Here is a 22,945-nt window from a genome sequence, read left to right on the forward strand (position 1 = left end):
TACACACGAATAGGGAACAAAGAAAGAATCATACTTAAAAAACCATCAAGGTCTAATACCATTTAAGGATAATTTTAAACAATGTAAACAAAATAGTTAGATACAAGAAGATTGGATCCCCATGCATGAACATTGATCTACCTCATGTGCAGATCTACCTAAGTTTTTATGAATGGAAGGGGGCTGCTAGAGTTACCAATACAAATTCACCCTTTAAACCCTTAGGCTTCTCACATAATAAATACAAGAGAGGACAACCAAAATTCTCTAAATTTTTTTTGTGTTTCATTTACAACTAGGAACCCATTTTCGTACTAAAAGGATTTGAGTATTAAATCCATCAATGAGATGTGACACTAAAAATTTAATAGTTATCCGTTAGGACGAATCAAAAATTTAAATTAAATGTGTAATTTTGAAATTTTAGATAATTTCAACATGACAAAAAATTCCTTGTAAATTTGGCATAAAAAAATGATAATGCTGCTTAAAATACTTGAAACGTGCTAGCTTACCAGGGCTAAGACAGAGGTAAAGATGATAGGTTGAATTTGGCTTATCCCTCTTAATGAAGCATTGGATCATCCCATCTCGAGGGCCAGGCTGTAAAAATCAGCAGATATAAAACATAAGTTTAAGAGGTCAACTACAATGACGTCATTCTACGAGATGAAATCAATCATATTGTTGCTTTACAGCAATAGAGATGATGAAGGAAAGAAGAAAGCGAAGGAACTTGGATACCAAAAACCTAAACATCTAACAAAAGTTCTGCATGTTACAACCTGCTTCAAAGAAACTGGGAAGGTGAGCTTTCCAGTAAACTCAGGACTTTTCACTATTTCTTTGCACAATTCCCTCCATGATCTGCAGACTGCAGCACATGCAACCACATGTTTACGCGAAGGCCATGTACTTTCACTTGTCTCTAACCTTTTAATAACATCACAAAGAAGTTCAGAGGGAAGGTTAGCCCAGCAACTTTGCTGGATCAATGGAGGTTGATCATGCAATTCATGGACAGAGCTCTGAGATTTTCCTTTGTTAAGACCTTTTAGCCTCACTTCAAAGCCACGTTTAGACAAACTCCCAAAACCATCTCTTACATCCCGAATGATGGAACGGAACGACATCTAGAGCTCTTGCCGAACCCAACCAAACTAAAAGAACCAAAACGAGAATAATTTTATCCGCCAAAAAGCATGTAGATGGAAGCAACTGCTGCGATCTCTTAAAAATAGCAATTAATGAATTTGCTGAATAAAGTTGATCAAACTGTAACACATTCAAAAGAGATTATTTAAGGAGCCTATCAATTTCATCAAAATGTTTAAGTTGACGAGAGAATAAAGATGCTGTTCACCTGAACAATGCACGCATAGGATTTCATAACTGCACATAAGACTTACCTTGTGGAACACCTGAATCACAGATTTTAACAATCACAAGGCGAGATAAAATGTAGTTAAAAAACTTACGTAAGGAATAAATATTCTGAATGATTAATGCGCAAAGTAGAACGTAGAGTTTAAGAGAAATTGAGGTACGAAAGAACTACATAATTCAAAAAATCATTAAACTTAATATTACAAATTTAAGATGGTTTTGACTGGGCAAAAAAAAAAAAAAAGAAGAGACAAAATCTTGTAATCTTGATTGGTAAAAAAATCATTTTGCTCTCAATCTATGGTTGGAATGTCTGAGTTGCATATAAGTATCCCACTAGCATGGGTTTTTACGCAGAATAGTAATTATACAAGCACTTTCAATTGATATACTTAGTAGAATTCTAGATCATCAGGGACTGAGTACATAAAGGTGGAATTACACAAAGGTAATATCAAATTTTTTGTTGCCTGTTTATTAAATCTTTTACAATTTTTTCTGATTTTTCAAAGCTAATCTTCCTATGCTTTTCATTAAACAATAAAAATATGCTATTACAAAGAAAATAAAGGCAACAAGCTGATGGGGCAGCTCATTGATCATCAACAGCCTCAGTCAACAAATGCCATCTCTACAACACCCATCATTTCCACAAGCGATCATTTTGCAGCACATATTGTTGACCCAATGCCACAACTCCGCCACCTTTGGTGCACAATACCTTCTGCAACTGCCTAACCTAGCTTGTAAATACCCCCTTTACACAAAATTAGTGTTGGGAATGAGAGAGTAAAACACTGCGATGAAACAAACAAGAAAGTTAAAGCTTTGGAAAGTAAAGGACACAATGATTTAACATGGAAAAACTCAAAATAGGGAAAAATCCTGGAGTCACACCACACCAAGAAATCCACTATGAAAATTGGGAGAAATGAGTACAAATATCTCTTCTCTATCACTCTCTCCTTGCTTCTCTTCACACATGCCCCGTTCTCTATGTCTTACACTACAAAAATGCAAGAGAAAATCAAGTAAATAACCACAAGGGACGCAACCCTTTAGAAAAACGAGAAAGAAAATTGTTCAGTCTGTCTCGCAGCGTAGTGGCGCCAGTTTACGGGGTTGTGGAGCTCAAACCTTTGTCTTGATATGCTGCGGCACCATATCTAGACTGTTGCAACGCTCCATTCTCTATCATTCAATGCTAGGGCGCTCAGGAACATAGTGCAAGGGCACTCGGTAACATAGAGCCTGGACGCTCAGGTACACAACACCTAGGCATTGACGAACCCCAAGCAGAGGGTAAACCACCTACGACCCCACCCCGCCGCCGCAACACAATCAGATTCTACACATAATAGTTAGGTCAAATAAATTAGATTTCTTGATCTTACGACAAGTTTCTTGATTCAAAATAAATTTAGTATGCTCTTATGACAACCAAATTAATTATTAAGCCTCCACAAAAATATGGCAATGCACTTGCAAATGCAATGCTCAGTTAAAACATAATACTCTCACCACTAGCCTTGTAAGGCATTTTTGAGAAGTCCAGGATAAAAAAATGTTGTAGCTTATGGAGGTTTCTAACTCTTCCAAATTGTGCAAAGATATAAGAACCAAAATCACTCACCTCGATAAATGTGTCAAGGCACCAAGGACTTAATAGAAGACTCCATCATCAACATTATTCAAGAATATACGAAGGCATGAACAACTTTCATCCAAACAAGTCCTAACCCCTTTTTCTTCCTCTCTCTAGAGTGATTTAGTGTGAGAAGCTTTAACATGGTGGAAGGTGACCTAAGGTCACCTCTTTCCTCTCATGTGGTGGCCAGTGAGTTCAATGGCCATAACAAAGGTGTGGCGGGAATCAAAGAAAGATCAGCAATGCAGGAAAACTCCGTCCAAGTCAAATTGGCCGGAGAAATCATATAGTTTGGTGGTCAAGCTTCATAACTATTTCTCTAATGCAGGGTGGGAAGGCAACTGATTTTTGGCTTTCTAATGCCAATATGGAGCTTTTATCATGCTCGCCGTATGCGTCTTCTGAGCAAGAAATCGAAGAACTCCAGGATGTGGATGCATGGGAGCAATTGACGGAAGCTTTTCTTTTGATTATTACTTCTAAGCTGCCACGCGCACGGTGCTGACTTCAAATATCGATGCTCAATCCAATTCTAGTCATCATATGGCTGAAATTTCTTTGAATTTGGATGTTTCAAATTATGCTTTCACATCTGTCCCGCGTTCTCCTCCTGTCCTGGGTAATTTGTCCGCGTCTTCTTCCAGTTCTACGAGCAAGTTGACTTGCTCGGCCATTCGAACTCCAAATGCATGTTTATTAGTGATGATGTGGATGATGGCGGACTTCCAGCAGCACGCCCGATTGTGCCTCCCAAAATCATTGCAGTCGATGTCGTTAATCATGGTGAGTTGAAGGCCACGGACTGCTCTGCTACTTGTAATGCAGCAATTAGAAGCCCATGTGATGCCAAAATTGCTAATGGACATTTGGAATTGAATGTTGCTATGGATACAAATGTTTCACCTGAGTTTGTTTACACATGCGTAAATCCTTTAAGTGCAGCCATTAATGATACCCCCAAATTATCAAAACCTACACTTTAGGTGTTTGTGCAAATGCCCCTTCTAAATCTGCTAGCTGTAATGATCAATCTACCTCATTTCAGTAGCCCTTCAAGCAGTAGAATCTGCCAAACCTGCTCCAAAACTCCCCAACGCATGAAATAGATTTGAAGTTTTCAAGATTGATGTTGTTCGCAAATCAGGAATCATGTCGAAAGAAGGTACTTCAATGCCTTTGAACATGGATTTCATTCAAGCCAACTTAGCAAAGCTTGAAAAAGGGCTAGTTGGCAAGCTATTTGATAGGAGGTTGCCTTATTTTGTGTTGAACAACGTGTTGAAGCACAAATGGTAAATTTTGAGGGATTTTTCATATTCTTAGCATCTCTCCAGATTGTCGTTTGTCTTTTTGGTAGTGGAGAGGCACAGGATGCTGTTCGCATGGGAGGAGCATAGGTTCAATGGTGGTTGTTGACCTCCTTTTTAGCATCGATCATTTACACAGTCTAATCACTCGCATGGTCTTATTACATGCACCGCCAAATGCTCTCCAATCCCATCTATCATTCAATCAAGTAGTTTGAAAATGTACTCTACATCCACCAATCAGATGGTTCTGTATGTTTTAAGAAAATAATTTCATAAGGATTACTTATCAAAATGTTAGACAAGCTTCTATTATTAATATCACATAAGTTATCAAGTATGATTGTCACTCCAATCTAACTCCGAGTCCTTTTTTATTTTCTCAATAACTTTCATTTTATTACTCAACTCCTTTAGAACTCAAACTCTCAAGCTTATATGGTTGACGGTTTCTAACCTCAACCATAAGCACTTATACAGCATATTATACTGAGGAAAGAAGAGGGGGTTGCCTCATGGAATGGAATGGCATTCTCATAGAAAATTCTCCCAAAGCATGCCTCTCTAGAATTCTCTGGATATATCTTTTATGATGCAAATGTCTTACCTCCATAGTCCTTGTCATCCTCCAAATTTATCATGTAGTGATCTATGGGATATCTTGCACATCTACTTAACATTGGTGGCAAAGATGATGAAGAGTCCCTGTCACTATACTCACTCCTACAATAGAGCCAACATCAACTCTATCATAAAAGCATCATTGTTCCAGATGCTTAACATTGTAGATTTGTTCATATATGAATGGATTTCTCTTTTCAATGTGTTTGGCACTTTGGCCAACATTGCTTGTGAGCCTAAGAAGTGTTTCTTCATTCCTACAAGATGCCATTTAATTACCTTCAAATGAACATATGTTTTTTAATTTTCTCCAACATGGATATTCACTCTATACCTCCATTTTGGATTCTTTCTATGGCCTATTGTGAATTTCTCCCTGTAAAACCCAAAAAACACTGTAACAACACGTTGCGGCGCACCGCGACAAAATTGATCAAATTATCGAAGTTGTCGGAATTCGAAGAAATTAATTTTATAAAATTGTACATTAAATTTTGATCAAATTGATATAAAGAACTTCTGTTAAATTTCACACGAATTTGGAGTTAAAAATCAACAAAGTTTCATAAAGGGAAAATTACTAATTAGCCCACATACTCTTAATAACCTTAAGGCATGCAAGGGGCATTGGTGTCTTTTTGTTTTCACTAATCGTTCAAGAGTATTAAGGGACTGAAATCCATTCGGTCCCTTCTCATTTTCAAGCACACCCTTCGGTCGAATTCAAGGAAGGAGAACGGCGGCGGCAAGAGAGTAGGGAGAGCGTCGACGGTGGTTTCCGGTGGCCAAGTTGGGAGGAAATTGAAGGAAAAGAAGAAGGAAGAAGAATGTGAGTTCCTAAATTGAAAAACCTCTTCGTTTTCACTTAGATTTCTTATGTTGAAAATTCTAGGGTTTCTCTAAAAACATAGAATATCTCAAAAGGATTTATAGGGAATGATAGGAAATGTTTGGGAAGGAATTTTAGCCATGAAATTTTAAGTTTCTCGGTTTCTCCAAATTTTACTGAGTTTCAAAAATTAGGGTATTTCATATTTTGGAATACTATGGAAAATCTTTAACAAATATTATCCTATATAGGATTAGGAGTATGTTTTAGGAAAGAAATTTAGGTTTCTTATGAATTTTAAATTCTCCTAATTTTTAAATTAAAATAATCCTAAAATAATTTAACCTAAGTATTAGTTAGGTTTAAGGGATATTTTGGTATAGTTATATGATGAAATTATTATTTTTTCATATGATGAAATTATTGAATATATGATTTCCAAAAATTAGGTTTATTGAAAAAATCAAAAATTTAAATTAAGATTAATGTTCATGAGATATTAACGTGATTATTAGGGAAATTAAAATCATTTAGGGAAAATGCATTAAGTTTTATGTTGAGTTTTCTTAGATTTTGGAAGTGAAAGAGGAAAGACATCAAGGAGATAAATTACTATCCTCGCACGTCTAATATTTTTAAATAAGGTAGGTATTTATATTTTTATTAAATTCATGTTCTTAATTTTTAATTATTATGAAAGAATGTATTTGTGTTATGAATTTTTCCTATTCATTTAAATATCACATGTTTTACCTGTATACATGTTTATCATTAAAAGTAATGTTAAATAAGGTGGCATGTCTTTTTAATATTTTTTTTAAATGTCTATAGGTAGATTGAGCATGAAACAATATTAGACATGCACATATGATTGTATGAATGATTTAATGTTCTTACGATAAACATTGAATGATTAAATGTATATGATGATATGGAGTACCAAATGGTAAATGGCTCTTCAGAGCAAATGGTAAATGGCTCTTCGGAGCAAATAAATGAAATGATTGACCAAATTTGAATGTGTATTTGATCAATACAAAAATGTTGGTACTTCCGTGACGGATGTATAAAACAATGAAAAGTTTATATGCATATAAGAATATAAAGGAAAAGTTATGAATAATGAAAAAAATGAGAAAGTTATGATTATATGAAAAGATAAAAGAAAAATGAGTATTTATGATGTCATACAGAATATGCATACCCAAATGTCAATTTATGACTTTTAAATTAATTCATCTGAAAATAATTTCAGCACTGCCATATGAAAGTTATATGCATAATGTCTTCTTTTCCTTGCTTTATGAATTTAAGATAAATATTTGTTATCTACTGAGCGTTAGCTCATCTCTGATTGTGAGACTATATTTTTCAGGAGTACCTGCTAACATTTGATGGCTGACAAACTTATTACTTACCGTCATAGAGAATCCCAAGAAGACTGGTTCTTTATGATTATGTTATGTCATGTAATGGTTTATTTATTGTGGTCTTCTTATAATGGATTTGTTTATGATTTGTTGCTTTTGATGTAATTTAAGGAATTTATATGGATGTTTAGTGGCTCTTTTAGAATTTGAAGTTGTATGAATATTTGAGCATATTGATGTTGAAATGTTAAAATGAAAGATTTTTGGTAACTACCGTATGACTGTTAGTTTCCGCTTCATTAAATCGAGCTTACAGGGCAAGGTCGTGACACTCCTTGACTCTAACAATTTCTTATAAAACTTTAGAATGAAAATCTTTATTCAAACAAATTTGAAACATGCAAATAATCAAAGAAATGAAAACACTAACTAAACCAAGCAAAGAAATTATATTACCACCAGGAAAAAACTTGAATTATGGAGGTCAACCTTAAAAACCAAACATGCTGGCTAGGTTTACTATGGAAGTCATACATTTATTGAAAGGTTTAATGGAGAAGTATAGAGAAAAAAAGGAAGATCTTCATATGATATTTATTGATTTAGAGAAAGCATATGATAATATTTCAAGAGAAGTGCTATGGAGAGTTCTAAAAAGAAGGGATTAACAAAGCTTATATTTAAGTCATTAGGGATATATATGCTAGAGTTGTTACTTGTGTTTAAACACTAGGTGGTTTGCTTAAGTATTTTTCAACTTCAGTTGGATTACGTCAAGGATCAACTTTAAGCTCATATCTTTTTGCTTTAGTCATGGATGTTCTTACTAGAGATTTGCAAGAGGATGTCCCCCGATGTATGCTTTTTGCTAACGATATTCTTCTTGTTGATAAAAGATTAAAGAGGGAGTTGAAGAAAAACTTGAATTATGGAGGTCAATCTAAGAGTCTAAAGATTTTCGTTTGAGTGGATCTAAAACCGAATACATAGATTGTAATTTTAGTAGTAATAGATCTAGTAGGGGGCTTGTGACTTTGAGCCATCAAATCATTAATAAGAGTACACACTTTAGATATCTTGGGTCTATTATTCAGAGTGATGGTGAAATAGACGGGGATATTATTAGTAGAATTCAAGTTGGATGGATGAAGTGGAGGAATGCATCAGGCTTGTTGTGTGATAGAAAAGTACCATTCAAACATTACGGAAAATTCTATAAGATGGTGGTTAGACCTGCAATGCTTGATGGCGCAGAATGTTGGTCATTCAAAGAGAAGCTTAATATTAAGTAAAGTATTATAGAGATGAGGATGCTCGAGCGGATGAATGGATATACTCTTAGAGATAAGATAAGAAATTAGCATATATGTGAAAAGGTTGGAGTAGCTCCAGTGGCTGATAAGATTAGAGAGAGTCGCCTTACATGGTTTGGTCACATAAAACGGCGGCCTTCCGAGGACCCGATTAGGAGAGTAGATGTATTAGATTTAACCTATGTTATGAAAGATAGAGATAGACCTAAAAAGACTTAGTTAGAAAATATTACAAATGATCTTTCTTTATCAAATTTAAATGATAATTTAACTCTTAACTGGAAACAATGGAGAAAAAGGATTCATGTAGCCGACCCCATGTAGTGGGATAAAGGCTTGTTGTTGTTGTTGTTGTTGTTGGTCCCCTATTATGTTAATAGGACATATTGGAGAAAAGATTTCAAAAGCCGACCACACATGATTGCATAAAGGCTTGATGTTGTTGTTGTAGTTATGATTCTTTATTATGTTAAACTAGTTAGAGCCAACTAGTGTCAATATATTTAGGTAAGGCATGTTGATGTCAAATTTTGCATCGAGGACGATTCAGCCCGGATTGAGCCGATTTGAACTCGATTGGGCTTGATCGCGCTCGATTAGCACGATTGATCGACGTTGAATGCAAACTAACCCAAATCAAACCTCAATTTAATGAAATTAAGCTCAATTTGATTAAATTAAATCGAATAGATCGAACTGACACAAAATCTATTCAAATCAGACCCAATCAAGCCTCATCGAACCAAATTCGACAAAATTCATCGCCAATTTGAGTCCAATTTCATAAAATTGGCTCGATCAAATCCAATTAGACCCAAATCAACCTAAATCAGTTTCAATCGGGTTCAATTTGGGCTCAAAATCAGCCCAATTTGACTTTCCAAATCAGAGATTTTAAATAGACGGCTTAGATCTCCTCGATTTCGGATGCCCACGCGGGCTTCTCATTAAAACTCACAGCGGGATTTCTGATCCAAAAATCTTATTTTGCGCATAGAGATAGAGAGAAGAGCGGGACAAGGAGAGGTCCATTCGGCCCTATCTTTTTGCGTGCTTCCCGATCAGAGCAAGAGAGCAGGAGAGGGAGGCAGTTAAGGGCATTCTGCTATGAGCGATTTTCTCTTCCTTGAGTGCTAATCATCTAGCCGAAGCATAAGGAGAATGAAGCAGAGGTACGGGGGATTCTGTCACCTTCGCGGACTCGATCCTAGAGGAGGAAGAAGCCGCGACCTATGCGTGCGTACGAATGACCCGAGCAGGTCTTTTTCCAGGTGACAGGCTTCTTCTTCCTAGTCGATTGTAAGGGAAGGGGGGAAAGCTTCTTTTCCTCTATTTAGAGGTGCTAGACCGGCTGGTTGTCTTCTTCCTTTGGCCTTGCTAGAGCAACAGCTGCTGCTATTTTCCTAAAATCTCAGGGCAGGAAGTGTTAATGCAACCTCGCTTCCCTCTAAGAAAGTTCTCCAGCAATGGTAGTGTAACACTCCACAGTACCCCTAAATAGTACCATTGAGTGTAACATGCATCAAATAAACATTTATCTTTTCAAAAATATTTAATACAATTATTATTTCTTTTTGGAAGTTCATATGAAACATCTAATCATAAGTCCATTTATATCTCAACGGAAGCATCTTCCAAATTAAAACCTCAATAAACACATTTACAGAGCCACTAAGAAAATTCAAACCAACTTAAAGTAGTACAACATGTAAATTTCTTACTAACCTCATAAGTAAACTTCAAACATAGACTAAACATTAACATAAAATTTAAATACTTGCAGATTAGTCTTCATCCGCCTTTCCTTTTCTCTTTCCTATAACAACAGCCAATAATAAACTACTGGTGAGCTATGAGACTCCATAAGTGATGCAACTTGAAATAACATTTAAATTGCATGATTCTAAAATTCAAAATATTGAAAGCATAAATAAAAGTTATACTACTTGAGTAAGCTTCATAATTCTCATTTGATATTACCCAGAAATTCTTCTTACATCCATACTGAATATCAATTTTACTCATTAAAAGATTTGGCTACTCATTCATAAATATATTCAATGGAGCCCTGGTATACTTGGCATTATCGACATTGAATTACATAGAGGTCTCTTTTGCCTCTTCGGGGTCCCTTTTGCCCCCACCTGCTTTGCAGGTTTCATTTCTTTGGGGTCCCTTTTGCCCCACTTACCAAACAGTTTAATATATGAGGACCCTTTTGCCCCACCTGTATTGATAAGTTATACATAAATCTTAGCCAAATCTTATTTTTAAATTGATATTCAGTACACCTTCCATATTCATTATCCATACTAGACTTGTTGCATGCTTTCATATTCCTTCATTATATAACATGAATATGCACATAATAAATAAAGAAAATGATCTCTTTTCAAAACATTATCAATAAGAAAAATATTTAAATGAACATAATACACATTGATTTAAACTCACATAATTAATTTATGTAAGTGATTAATCATAATTGAAAACTTGTAAGTATAATCTTTTTAGTCCTTTCACAAAAGGTTGATCAAACATGCATAAAATCAAATCAATTACTTTCATGACTACTTTCTAAAGTGTCATTATAAACATTGTACATATCTAATAATAAGGTATATATATTTCTTAAAAATAGTTGCATCACTTACCTTCTTGCCGAGACGTCCACTCCAATTCCCTACTATGCCTTCTTCTACGATTATAAGTAACTTCAAAACCTCCCTTATGCATATAATTAATGAATCCTAAAAATATAATTGATATGCTTGCATTAGGAACTATCATCAACTTTACAAAAATCTAAAAGACAACTACAACATTATCATACTAACAATTTGCTTACCTCTTTCATCTTCCCTCAATTTCCTTCTTTCTTTTCTCTTCTATTATATCTCTACTCTTCCTTTTTATTCTTGTTCCAAATCCTTCCAAGCACTATTGTTCATTGAAACTTTCTGTGCATGCCAAACCTCTCCAATGCATAGTGGAAATGCCGAATTCTTCAACCTATTCCTGCTACAGAGACTATGCCGAAATCCTCCTAGGCATTTTCCTCTGGGTTTCCTACACTTGCGTAATTTCTTCTCTAACAGAAATTTCGGCTCTAACTGTTGTTGCTGTACAGGAATTCCTTGTCTGAACTGAAATTCCTAGCCAACTCTGCTATAAAAATCAACCTTACCGAATCCCCCCAGTGCACTATGCCATATCTTCTTCATAGCAGAGTAATATGCCAACTCTTCATAAATGAAAATCTGTACTGTTTCCGCTCTAGTGCTCCTCTCCACCTTCGCTTCACACGAAACTAAAATTCTCCTGCTAACCGCTGCTTGAAGGACCGTATGGAATAGTAGATTACGGTATTTCTCTGATATATGCTAATGCTTATCCTTTCCCATTCATCTGAACCGTTGCATGCATTGTTTGGGAATGGTTGAGTGTAAGCAAATATTAATTAATATAATATTAGTGCTAGTGGAGTACGGGAATCTTATTAGAGGCCTAATTAACATATTTTAATTAACATAACTTTTTTTTTATTAACAGTAGTATAAACATTAACCATAGTTTATTAATATTAACTGTAACTTTTAATTACTTAATTCTTTAACAGTAACCTATTAATTAATAGAACAAGAATCTATTTGTTACCAATAATTAATTGCTAATCATAATTAGAATTTAATAAAAAATTGTAATCATACCTGAAATTTAGGTTATTACAGGTAGAGGGATCTTCCTCCTACTTCAACTCAGGTGATCCCGAGATAACAAAATCAGCGGTTTGGAGCACTTTGGACACCAAAATCAGCCTCCGAAAACGTCCAAACGATGAAGACAGCAGTCTGGAACATCTTGGACAACAAATCTGCCTTAAGGGGGAGATTGGACAGCAACGATGGCATCCGGAGCGGTCTGGACAGCAGCAGCGACGTTTGGAACATCTTGGACAGCAATCCTCTTCCTCCTCCTTGTCGCTTTCTCACCTCTGGACAAGGAGAGTGGATTGTGGGTCACGCCGTGATAACCCGGCGAGGTAAATCTCTCCAAACTTAGGAAAAGCCCTAGGTCTTCAAGCCTTATGGATGTCTATGACGCTCCAAAAGCCATAGGTCTTTAGAAACCTTGCATTTAAATTTCTAAACCGAAAATACCCACTGCCCTTCTCCGTTAAACAGTATAAATCCAGTTATTTCCATTTGGTGGCTCTCATGTGGGAGTCTGAAGAGGATGTCGATGCATGTAGAAGTGTTTGATTGGTGTCCAACACCTCCCAAAATGCATGATTTCACATTCATGTTGCTTCTTTATCATCACCTATAACTAAACCATAGGTTAGGTGATTTTATTTGATTCAAAATCAAATGTTGAGGTGTAGGAATTTTCCAAATCTTGCAAGCCATGCTATCCTTTCCTCAAGCCAAGTGTCAAGACAAAAATTGACAGAGTTAGGAATTTGCATATGCTAAAGCAAGCGGATTTCATCATAACTTGGCTATATATCCAAAATGGATTTGATAACTAGTTCTAGGATCTTATACCAACCCCAAAAGGTTCATTTTGTAAATCCTAAAGCAAGTAATGTTGGTTAAACTCATTTTGGGTATATTGCAAAGCTTATGGGAAAAATAACAAGTGAGCATTTGCACTATTGTATGAAATACCTAAAAATTGGAAAACCATCATCATGCTTTAATAAACCAATTCATGACAAAATTGACTGGAACATTCTTAGAAGCCCTAGATGTGATTTCCTACCTTAACATAATCAAAATCATGTTTCCTAGATCTCTTAATAGGATAATTAATCCTCCAAATTTCTCATAATCATGCCAAAATTGATTTAGGAGTCATTTAAAAGCCTTAGGTGTATATTTACCTTCTCCAAATGAATTTGAAACATTCATAAAAGAATAAGGGAACTCTTTTTCATATATACACCTCTTTCATGTGTAATGTTTGGAGCATTCTCAAAGCTCTAAATGTTAAGTTGCATGAAATTTAGAAACTACTAGGAACTCACCTATAGATCTTCTACCTTCTCATATATGATGGTTTGGAGTATCTCAACTCTCCAAACATTTCATTATATGAATCATCGAAGTTTAGAAACAAATCATAAATTTCATTTTTCATTTGTTGAGGCATAAAAGTTGATAGACGGACTTTCCAGTTCTTTCATGCAAGATATTTGGAGCCTCCCCTAGGCTCTAAATGTGCTCAAGGTTTAAAATTGTGTAATTAAGCCTCGAGGCGGTTTTCGTCCATGAGGCAAGGCGTAAGCCTCAAGGCGGTGTGAGGCGTAAGCCTCACGGACGCAGAATTACGTAAATAAGAATTTAAAAATCCAAAAACACACAAAAAAATAAAAAAAATAAAAAACCCTAGATTTTCTTTCACTTGAAAAATCTAGCCCTAAACTAAAAAAAATACCTAAAATCGATTGTGGAGTACTCCTAGAGGACGGCCGGACACTTCAAGTTTGTCGGAGAGCATGGTTTAAAATTGCGCAATATGAAGCTCGCCTTGAGGCCCGCCTTTGAGCAATTCCAGTAAAAAACGCCTCGATGCTTACGCCTCAAGTTTTTTTTATGAGGCTTGCGCCTTAACTTGGTTGAGGCCCGCCTCGCCTCACTGACATGAGGCTTATGCCTCACGCTATATATATATTAAAACTTACATAAATCTTGAAGTAAATGTCCGACATTGGACTCTATAGTAGAGGAGGAAGGGGAGAGAGCAAGTCATTATAATGATGATTCAAATGAAGAACCCCTTAGTGATGACAGTGTCGATGACTTATGAGTTCTTATGTGATATGTCATTGCTATTTGTTTTTGGAATTGGAATTATATGTTAATGAAAAGAATACTGGGATTTGGGAAAGATAGAATTTTGAGTTGAACTATATTTCATGTTGTCTTCAAGGTTTAAAATTGCGTAATTAAGCCTCGAGGCGGTTTTCGTCCGTGAGGCGAGGCGTAAGCCTCGAGGAGGTCAGAGGCGTAAGCCTCACGGACACAGAATTGCGTAAATGAAAAATTAAGGGTTTAGCAGGAAAATAATAGCAATATTGTATCTTACAATAAAAACATCTAAATGATATATGAAAATAGTGGAAAGTAAGAAAGTAGATGCAATAAAATCATATCCCAAAGTACAAAATCACAAAATATTAGTTTAACAAAACTCTCAAAGTACAAAAACATATAAAATGCAATCATATCCCATCACTAAATGGGTCTTCAAGGGAATCTTCTTCTCCAATTGTATCTATGAATGTCATATCATCATCATCTTTAATATGACTCACTTTTCTCTTCCCTGTTCAATAAGAGAAAATATCATTAGCATGTTAATTGCTCACTTGATATAAATATACTGCGATAGCATATAAGAAGTTGTGGAATACCTTTACTTGATTGTTGTGCTACAGAGCTAATGAAGAAGGAAGATGTGCATAAGATTGTTTTTAGAACTCATGAGGGGCATTATGAGTTCCCGGTGATGTCTTTTGACCTCATCAACGCTTCAGCCACTTTCCATCCATTCATGAATAAGGTTTTCGAACCTTATCTAAAGTGGTATGTCATGGTATTCTTTGACGACATCCTAATTTATAGCATGGCATAAGATGAGCACTGGAGCAGTTGAGAAGGGTGTTAGAGGTGTTGCAGGAGCACCAGATGAGGGCAAACTTAAAGAAGTGTTGTTTTGCTCAAGCAATACTTGGGCCATATTATTTTCAAAGAACGGGTGACAGCAGATAAGTAAAAAATTGAGGCTATATTGAGGTGGCCAGTGCATAGGAATCCGAAGAAGCTGAGGGGATTCCTATGACTGATAGGATACTATAAGAGATTTATGAAGAGATGCATAACCATAGCATGGTCACTCACAAAACAGTTGAAGAAAGATAGGTTCCTATAGAGGTAGGCGACTACGGCAGCCTTTGAGTGCTTGAAGAAGGTTATAACTATAGTATCGGTTTTAGCCTTGTCAGACTTCACTAAGGTCTTCATAGTGGAGATAGATGCTTCCAGGTATGAGTTGGGGGCAGTGCTTATACAGAATCATCGACCCATTGCCTATTACATTCAGGTGTTGATTGCTAGAGCTAAGCTGAAATCAGTCTATGAGCGGGAACTAATGACTATTGTTTTAGCCATCCAGAAGTGGCGGTCCTACCTACTGGATAGGTATTCATTCTCAGGACAGACTAGCGAAGCCTGAAATACTAGTTGAAGTAGCAGATGTGACAGAGGAGCATCAGAGGTGGCTATACAAATTTATGGGATATGATTTTGAAATTCAGTATAGGCCAGGAGTGGAGAACAAGGCGGCAGATGCCTTGTTCAAATGCATGGAGGAGTTACATGCGATGGCGGTGTCTATCCCATTGATGTTAGATTGGGAGGCCATTAAGGAGGAGAGTGCCAGAAATGAGGAGTTGGGAAAGATGAGGGCCGACTTATTGAAGGGAGTAGCCACCTGGGGTATTCTTTGGAGGGGAAAAGGTTACTGTACCAGGGAAGGTTTATAATGCCCAGGACATCAGTCCACATTCCACACTTGCTTTAGGAGTTCCATGGAAGTGCAATTAGGGGTCACAGGTACTGAAAACTTATATGAGGCTAGCCTCGGAGTTGTACTGGAAGGAAATGCATAAGGATGTAAAGGAGATGGTGTACAGATATGAGGTATATCAAAGGAATAAGTATTTAGCCATGTCACCAGGAGGACTACTATAGCCATTGGCTTTACTAAGTCAGGTATGGGAGGTATCTATGGACTTCAGAAATGGGTTTTCCCGTTCGAATAAATTCATGGTGATCTTGGGGGTAGTGGATAGATTGAGAAAGTATGCTCACTTCATTCTCCTACGACATCCCTACACGGCAGTGACAGTAACATCAACTTTCATCAAAGAGGTAGTTAGACTGCATGGGGTACTAGAGGCAATAATATCCAATAGAGATAAGGTGTTTCTCAACTATTTTTGGAGAGAGCTATTTAGATTGCAGGAAAAGAAGCACCGTCTACCACCCACAAATGGATGGCCAAACATAAGTGATCAATAGGAGCTTGGAGACCTACCTCAGATGCTTTATGTCGGAGACACCCATGGGCTAAGTGGTTATCATGGGTTAAGTATTGGTACAACACCTCTTATCATTATGCTTCTCAGATGACCCCATTCAAGGTGTTGTACAAAAGGGATCCACCACACTTGATGCACTTTTGGAGTAGCAGCACTCCATTTTCTTCAGTGGAAGAGTACTTGAAAGAGAGGGACAGGGTGTTAGAAGAGTCGAAGAAGCATCTATTGAAAGCCCAACAGATTATGATGAAGCAAGAAGATGGGCATAGAAGGGACATCTAATTAGAAAAAGGAGAAAATGTGTTTTTGAAGCTCTGACCATACCAGCAAAAGACTATCGCCAACATGAGGATGAGAAGCTTGCCCCAAGGTATTTTGGACTATTTGAAGTTTTGAAGATAATTGGAAAGGTAGCATATAAACTAAAACTGCCAGACACAGCAGCCAAATATCCTGTTTTTCATGTTTCACAACCTAGAAGGACAATTGGGGAGCATGCCACGAGTTATGATACTAGTGACTTTAACAGAAGACTTGGAGGTGATACTAGAACCCTTTGAGTTACAAAAGGTATGCTAGGGAGGGGGAGTAAATGAGGTATTCATCAAGTGGAAGGATCTTCTAGATTATGAGGCGAAATGGGAGCCTTATGAGAGGGTAAAACATCAGTTTCACTCTTTCCACCTTGAGAACAAGGTGGTTCTTCGGGAAAGCGATATTGTTGGGTCCGTTCCTGAACCGGCCCAGCCGGCCCTAGTCTATAGGAGGCAGGTCAAACCCCATCCTATATGATTACCGCCCAATCTGTGGGCCCTATGGGGCTAATTAAGGGAGGCGGCTAAGTAAGGAGAGAAAGAAAATTTGAATTCAAGTGAATTAAGCTTTAAATAGGCATAAGAGGTTATGGTTAGGGTTTATGCTGATTATTGTTTCTCTTGGAGTTCTCTTTGGTGGTTTGTACTCTAGACTCTTCATCTAGATATTGGGAGAGAACGATCCTCCTCTCGAATTGAGGATCAATTGTATATTTGCTTTATGTGGATTTCACTAATACAATATACTATCTTGGGTTGATTTTGTTGGGGTTCTTGTGTTCTTTCTCACTATGTTTTACCAATTTATTGTTAGGGTTGCTTGCGAACTCAAGTAATTCCGATAGGATTACTTGCGAACTCAAGTATTTCCTAGCAGCCTTCTGATCAGATACTCCAAAGAGAAAGTAATATTGCATGATCTGCATCTCCAAGCCAATACTCCACCCCATTATTTTGAAAACTGAATAGGCCGGTTCGACCAGTTCGGTCCTCCTGAAGAAACAATCTAGCAACGAATCGGTCAAAACCGATTTGAACCGCTGGTTCAACCGGCCGACCGTTGAACCATACCCGTTTCTTAAGAACCGGCCAGTTCAACAAATAATATATTTAAATATTTTAATTTAATATAAAATGTTTAATTAAATATTAAATTAATTTAAATATCATATATTTTATTTAACAATATAATTCCAAAAATTTAATTGTATTATATATTAAATTAAATAGAAATAATCTTACTCACAAATTAAATATAAATAATAAGGTTATGAAAATCGAACCGGCCAACGAACCAGTAGAGAGAGCGGTTCACGGTTCAACCTGTCGAACCGAGGTCGAACCGGATGACGTAATAAATAAAATTTAGATGATATAAAAGTCATATAATAATATAATTTTTTTTATTAAATAATAAATTGAATTCACACATTACTAATATCTTATATAATTTTAAATTTAAACATATACAATCTTTAAATTTAATTTAAATTTAACAAAAAATTAACTTACAAATGAATTAATAAGTTTAATATAAATAATTTTTAATTTATATTATATATTTATATATAATTTATATCTTAGATCATATTTTATTTTTACATTTTATAAATTATTGAGGTTAAATTAAATCATTTATTTTAAATACAAAATAATTAATAATATTTATAGTACATAAAAAAATAAATAAAGAATTATAATTTATTTTAATTTATTATTTAAAAATAAATTTATTTCATCAATAAAAAGATTATTTAAAATCTATTTTAAAATGTTGTAGTATTGTTGTAAACTTAAAAGTTTAAGAAGAAAACATAAGAGTTTTAAATTTTTTGTCTCACACCACTTTGAGAGACTTCCTCTTGGTAATGCTTTTTACTTATATTATTTATTTAGCTGAAGAGAAGTAGTACATCATGTAAAAATTGACATGAAATGCTTTTTGAATTTTTAATTTAAGATAAGCTTTTCAAATTTGAAATAAATTTCAATATTTTTTAAATATTTAAAAATAAGTTATTTAAATTTAAATATTAAAAATACAAAAGTTGAACCGGTCGGTCAAAGAGAAACCGTGCCGGTTCACCGGTGAACCAGCGGTCTTGACAAAACCAGCCTCGGTTTGTGCGGACTCGGTTCTTAGGTTGAACCGAAACCCGCTTTAAGCCGGTTCACCGTTGAAACCGGCCGGACCGGTCCCAGTCCGAATCTGCGTTTTAAAGCATTGATAAATAAGTCTTGCTCATATGATTCTAAATACCACGTAAACTTGTTAACATATGTTTGAAGTATATAAATAACACTTAACATTAAAACTCCGATGTGAAGTGGGACTAAACAACTAGTAGTTTTTTTATTTTTAACTTTAACATGTGTATCATCAGACTTATTTGAATGAGAATATTGTTGAATGAAAATTTCTTGTATAATATTCCAAATAAATCAATCATAATAATTTTTAAACTTCTTAAATTATCTTAATTACTAAATTCTATAATTATTCAAACAAAATAACTTATTTTATAATTTTTAAAGTTCTAAACTTTTTTTAACCTGTGAAATTAATGATAGAAAAAATTAAAAATCTTAAAAATAATATTGTATGAGTTTATAAATATAGTTTTATAATGTAAAATTTATATGTAAATTATGTTTAAATATATAACATAAAACAATTATTTATATTAAATTTATATATTTATATATATAATAAATTTGTATTAAATATAAATTAAAATTAAAAATTGAAGATTTTTATATTTAAATTAAAAATTTCAGGAATGTCGAGACGAAAAGAGACTCAATCTTTTCGTACTCTGGACATTGTCTGTAAGAAGGGCACTTCGTGAGTTCAGAAAAATTTTGATAATCGTCAGGACGAACTTGTGCATATTTATTTCGTACTCTGGACGTCGTATGTACGAAGGTCTCTTTATACAGTACGAACAGTACTGACAAAATTTTTTTTCGCTGCTTCGTAACTTCTTGTTGGAGGAAATAACTGAACAAATCGTCATGTACGAATATAAATCTTACATTACTATTAGTTTTAAAAAAAATTAAAAAAATTTTAGCATTCCCCCAGTGTGTGTGCACGGTTACTCAATTACAATCACACTCTCAGACTCAATAAAAATGAAAAATACATACTCCATTTACAATGAACCCTATCTGATTTGAAGTCTTTAACAATCTGAAGTATGATTTCTTTGAAATATTAATATACACAATTAATAAAAGAAATATATCCAATATATGTCAGGAGAAACATTAATCAAGACAATAATATTTAGAATCATAAAAAACATACATGACATGAAAAACATAGTTATGAAAACTAAGTTGCAACACAACCCTTAACCCAGAAGAACCACCAAGCCCCGATCTTGTGCCAGCCACAAAGGATCGGCGGCCTTATCGCCAAATCGGCCTTACCACTAAAAACCCACAAAAATCAAACTCAAATTCTAAGGGTCCGAAAAACCCTCCTCAAACCTTCTCTCTCTTCAGATCTTCTCTCTCCTCAATTACTCTAATTTGCTTTATCCTATTTTTTTGGGAAGATTTGCATGAAGTATTTTATAAACATAAAAAAAGAACTTAAAACACAAGAGCTGAAAGATAAGCAAAGTAAAAAAATTAATCCTCTCTTTATAAAAAAAGAGAGAGGAATCAATACTTAAAAAGAAAAAGCAAATATCGAAAATTATGGTGCAAACAATGGACAATAACATAACAATAGAAAAGTTGTTATCTCCTTCAAAAAACTTCCCTTTATTTACCTATAATATGCAATTCTCATATTGAATTTGGAACTCAACCATTATATTCTTGATCCTCTCGGGGTAATGGGGATGCCAAATTTTAAAAAACAACCTAAAAGATTGGTCAATATCCCAATGGTCCCAAAAAAATGCAAGTAAAATAATAATTATCCTCCCTAAGACAAAAACATGAATCAACATACTAGAAATAAGAAAAAAAAAAAATCTTGATAAGAGAGAATAATCTTTCTAACTTGAGCATCCGTCGGCCACAAAGGACCGGCAACTAACCACCGCCAGAACGACACTCAAATTCAAACTCTATTGCCCCAGAAATCACTCCTCTAGAGGGGACTTCCTTTAGAGGGGGGAAAACAAATGCGAAAATCTTAGGGCCTGTTTGGTTGGCTGAAAAATGAATGCAGTGTCAAAGGAATGTAGTGCAAAAGAAATACTTTGAAATTGTTTGGATGAATGTAAAGTAAATGCAGGCGAATGATTTTTTTTTTTTTAGTTGAAAGTGATGAATGTAGAGTAAGGTCCTAAATGGTAACAGTCAGCGTCGATAGTCGACGGGCGATAGCAAGCGGCTGGCGGCGGGCGGCGGCAAACTGCTACAGGTAGTGCACGGCAAGAGGCAACGGCGACGACAGCGGAGATCACCGACAGTAGTGCTCAAATAAGGAGCAAGCTGTGTAAAGCGTTCTCGCCCAAAATTGGGGTGGAAGGCTTTACCCCAAAATTGAACTGGAATGAAATACACTGCATTTACTATACTTTCGATTATCTTTTCACCCAACCAAACACCAAAAAGTGAAAAAGCAAAGCATAGCATTTAATTTAAAAAGAATTAAATACTAAAAATTGATTGACATGACAATTGTTAAATCTTGCTATATCTGACATGTTTGGCTATTTTTATCAAAATTTAAAATTTGTGGGAGGAAATAATTCCTAAAATCTGTTAAATCCTGTGAACGATGGATTAATAAATACTCCCTCATTTATTTGCGAAAGAGTGTAATAAGAGGGACTATTCGATACTAACATCCAATAAAAACAGCTCTATATTCCCAAACCTCAAAAATCCATGAGAAACCAACTACCCCACTATTTCCATTAACTAATCTAAAACATCTCCCATAATAGCTCATTTACAGCGAGGGCATGCTAAAAAAAGAATGTTAGCAAGAAAACACGTAGAACTTAATAGATTTCAAAATATGCAAAATTACCAGATAACAGCTCCATTTTAACACTCTCCAAAGACACATTAGAGAAAAAAAATGGATGCTTTCGAGAATTCCAAGCTTGCGCTAAAACTTCGTCAAATAAGCATAGCTAGGGAAGAACTTGTAGAGATCTAGATGATGCTCTCCACAAACTAGCAGAAATCCATCATAAACTCAGGCCAAAGTAGTTCTTAGCTGCAATTCAGAGCAGATAAATGCAGCTAATGTCCAGGATCGCATGAGTAAAACACAGAAAAAACCTGCAGATGCTATATCTTGAACACAAACAGAGTGAAGGCGCTCAAGAAAGAAAGAGATCGATGCTTGCTTACCTATCGCGTCATAGAGTATATCCTTGTCGCTGGTTGGTGTACTCGTCTTTCTCTATCGGATTTTGGAGAAGTGGATCTAAAGTTTGGTTAAATTCAATTAGGAGCCAAAAAAAAGTGTTGAAGAATACCCGCGTTGTAGAAGGGTAAAGCAAATGTTCTATACGTTGCACCAGTGAATGGTTGACTTTCCGTTCCGTTCCGTCATGATTTTTTTTTTTTTTTTATAAATTAGGGGAAGAGGGCACACACAATATACATGCAAGACTCAATTCAAGAAAAAATTATTCTGTGCAGAGCTCTGAATGTAGCTTTACTTCTGAACATCCATAAAATAGTGATGTGTGGATAGCCCGCGTCGAGGAAGAGAAGTTGTAGCTGTCTTGTCAGCCCGATTGACCCGAATTTTTCATATTTTGTTAGCCCAACCAACCCGCACCAGAGTCTATGTAAAAAAGTGAAAATGTCAGAAATTTTTCACTTTTCAAACGCCTATTCAGTTTTCTTCTTTGTCATTTGTTGTTCACCTTGCAACTTCGGCATGCATTGCTTAACATCAAACTTTCAGCATTCGATCAGTTTTCGCCTGTGCAAATGGCTTCACCTTCAAAAAAAGTTAGTCCATTATTTGCTTGTCATGATAGTTGTGTATGAGCAGCGTAATAACTGTATATTTTTTGCGTATGAACTACATTTTTATTGCATACTTAATAAATTTCTATGTT

At 35.4% G+C, this 22,945-nt stretch overlaps 1 protein-coding gene across 10 annotated transcripts in view; it reads right to left on the reverse strand.

Moving 5' to 3' along the window:
- Positions 1-22,438, reverse strand: part of LOC110107716 (tubby-like F-box protein 14) — a 65,927-nt gene extending 43,489 nt beyond the window's left edge. The window contains exons 1-6 of one of the 10 annotated variants that reach the window (XM_028692032.1): positions 22,224-22,438; positions 21,895-22,086; positions 10,200-10,290; positions 1,364-1,421; positions 786-1,275; positions 516-603 (exon numbers count right to left, since the gene is read on the reverse strand). In XM_028692032.1, the coding sequence (XP_028547865.1) occupies positions 516-603; positions 786-1,133 (436 nt within the window). In that variant the 5' untranslated portion in view covers positions 1,134-1,275; positions 1,364-1,421; positions 10,200-10,290; positions 21,895-22,086; positions 22,224-22,438. Of the gene's footprint in view, positions 1-515; positions 604-785; positions 1,276-1,363; positions 1,422-1,944; positions 2,184-10,199; positions 10,291-21,894; positions 22,152-22,223 lie in introns of all 10 variants that reach the window. The other 9 variants (XM_028692035.1, XM_028692034.1, XM_020838067.2 and 6 more) reach the window with 9 other exon arrangements.
- Positions 22,439-22,945: the final 507 nt, after the last annotated feature.

Source organism: Dendrobium catenatum, unplaced genomic scaffold (assembly GCF_001605985.2).
Source record: "Dendrobium catenatum unplaced genomic scaffold, ASM160598v2 original_scaffold_107050, whole genome shotgun sequence".
In the NCBI taxonomy this organism is placed as follows: Eukaryota; Viridiplantae; Streptophyta; class Magnoliopsida; order Asparagales; family Orchidaceae; genus Dendrobium; species Dendrobium catenatum.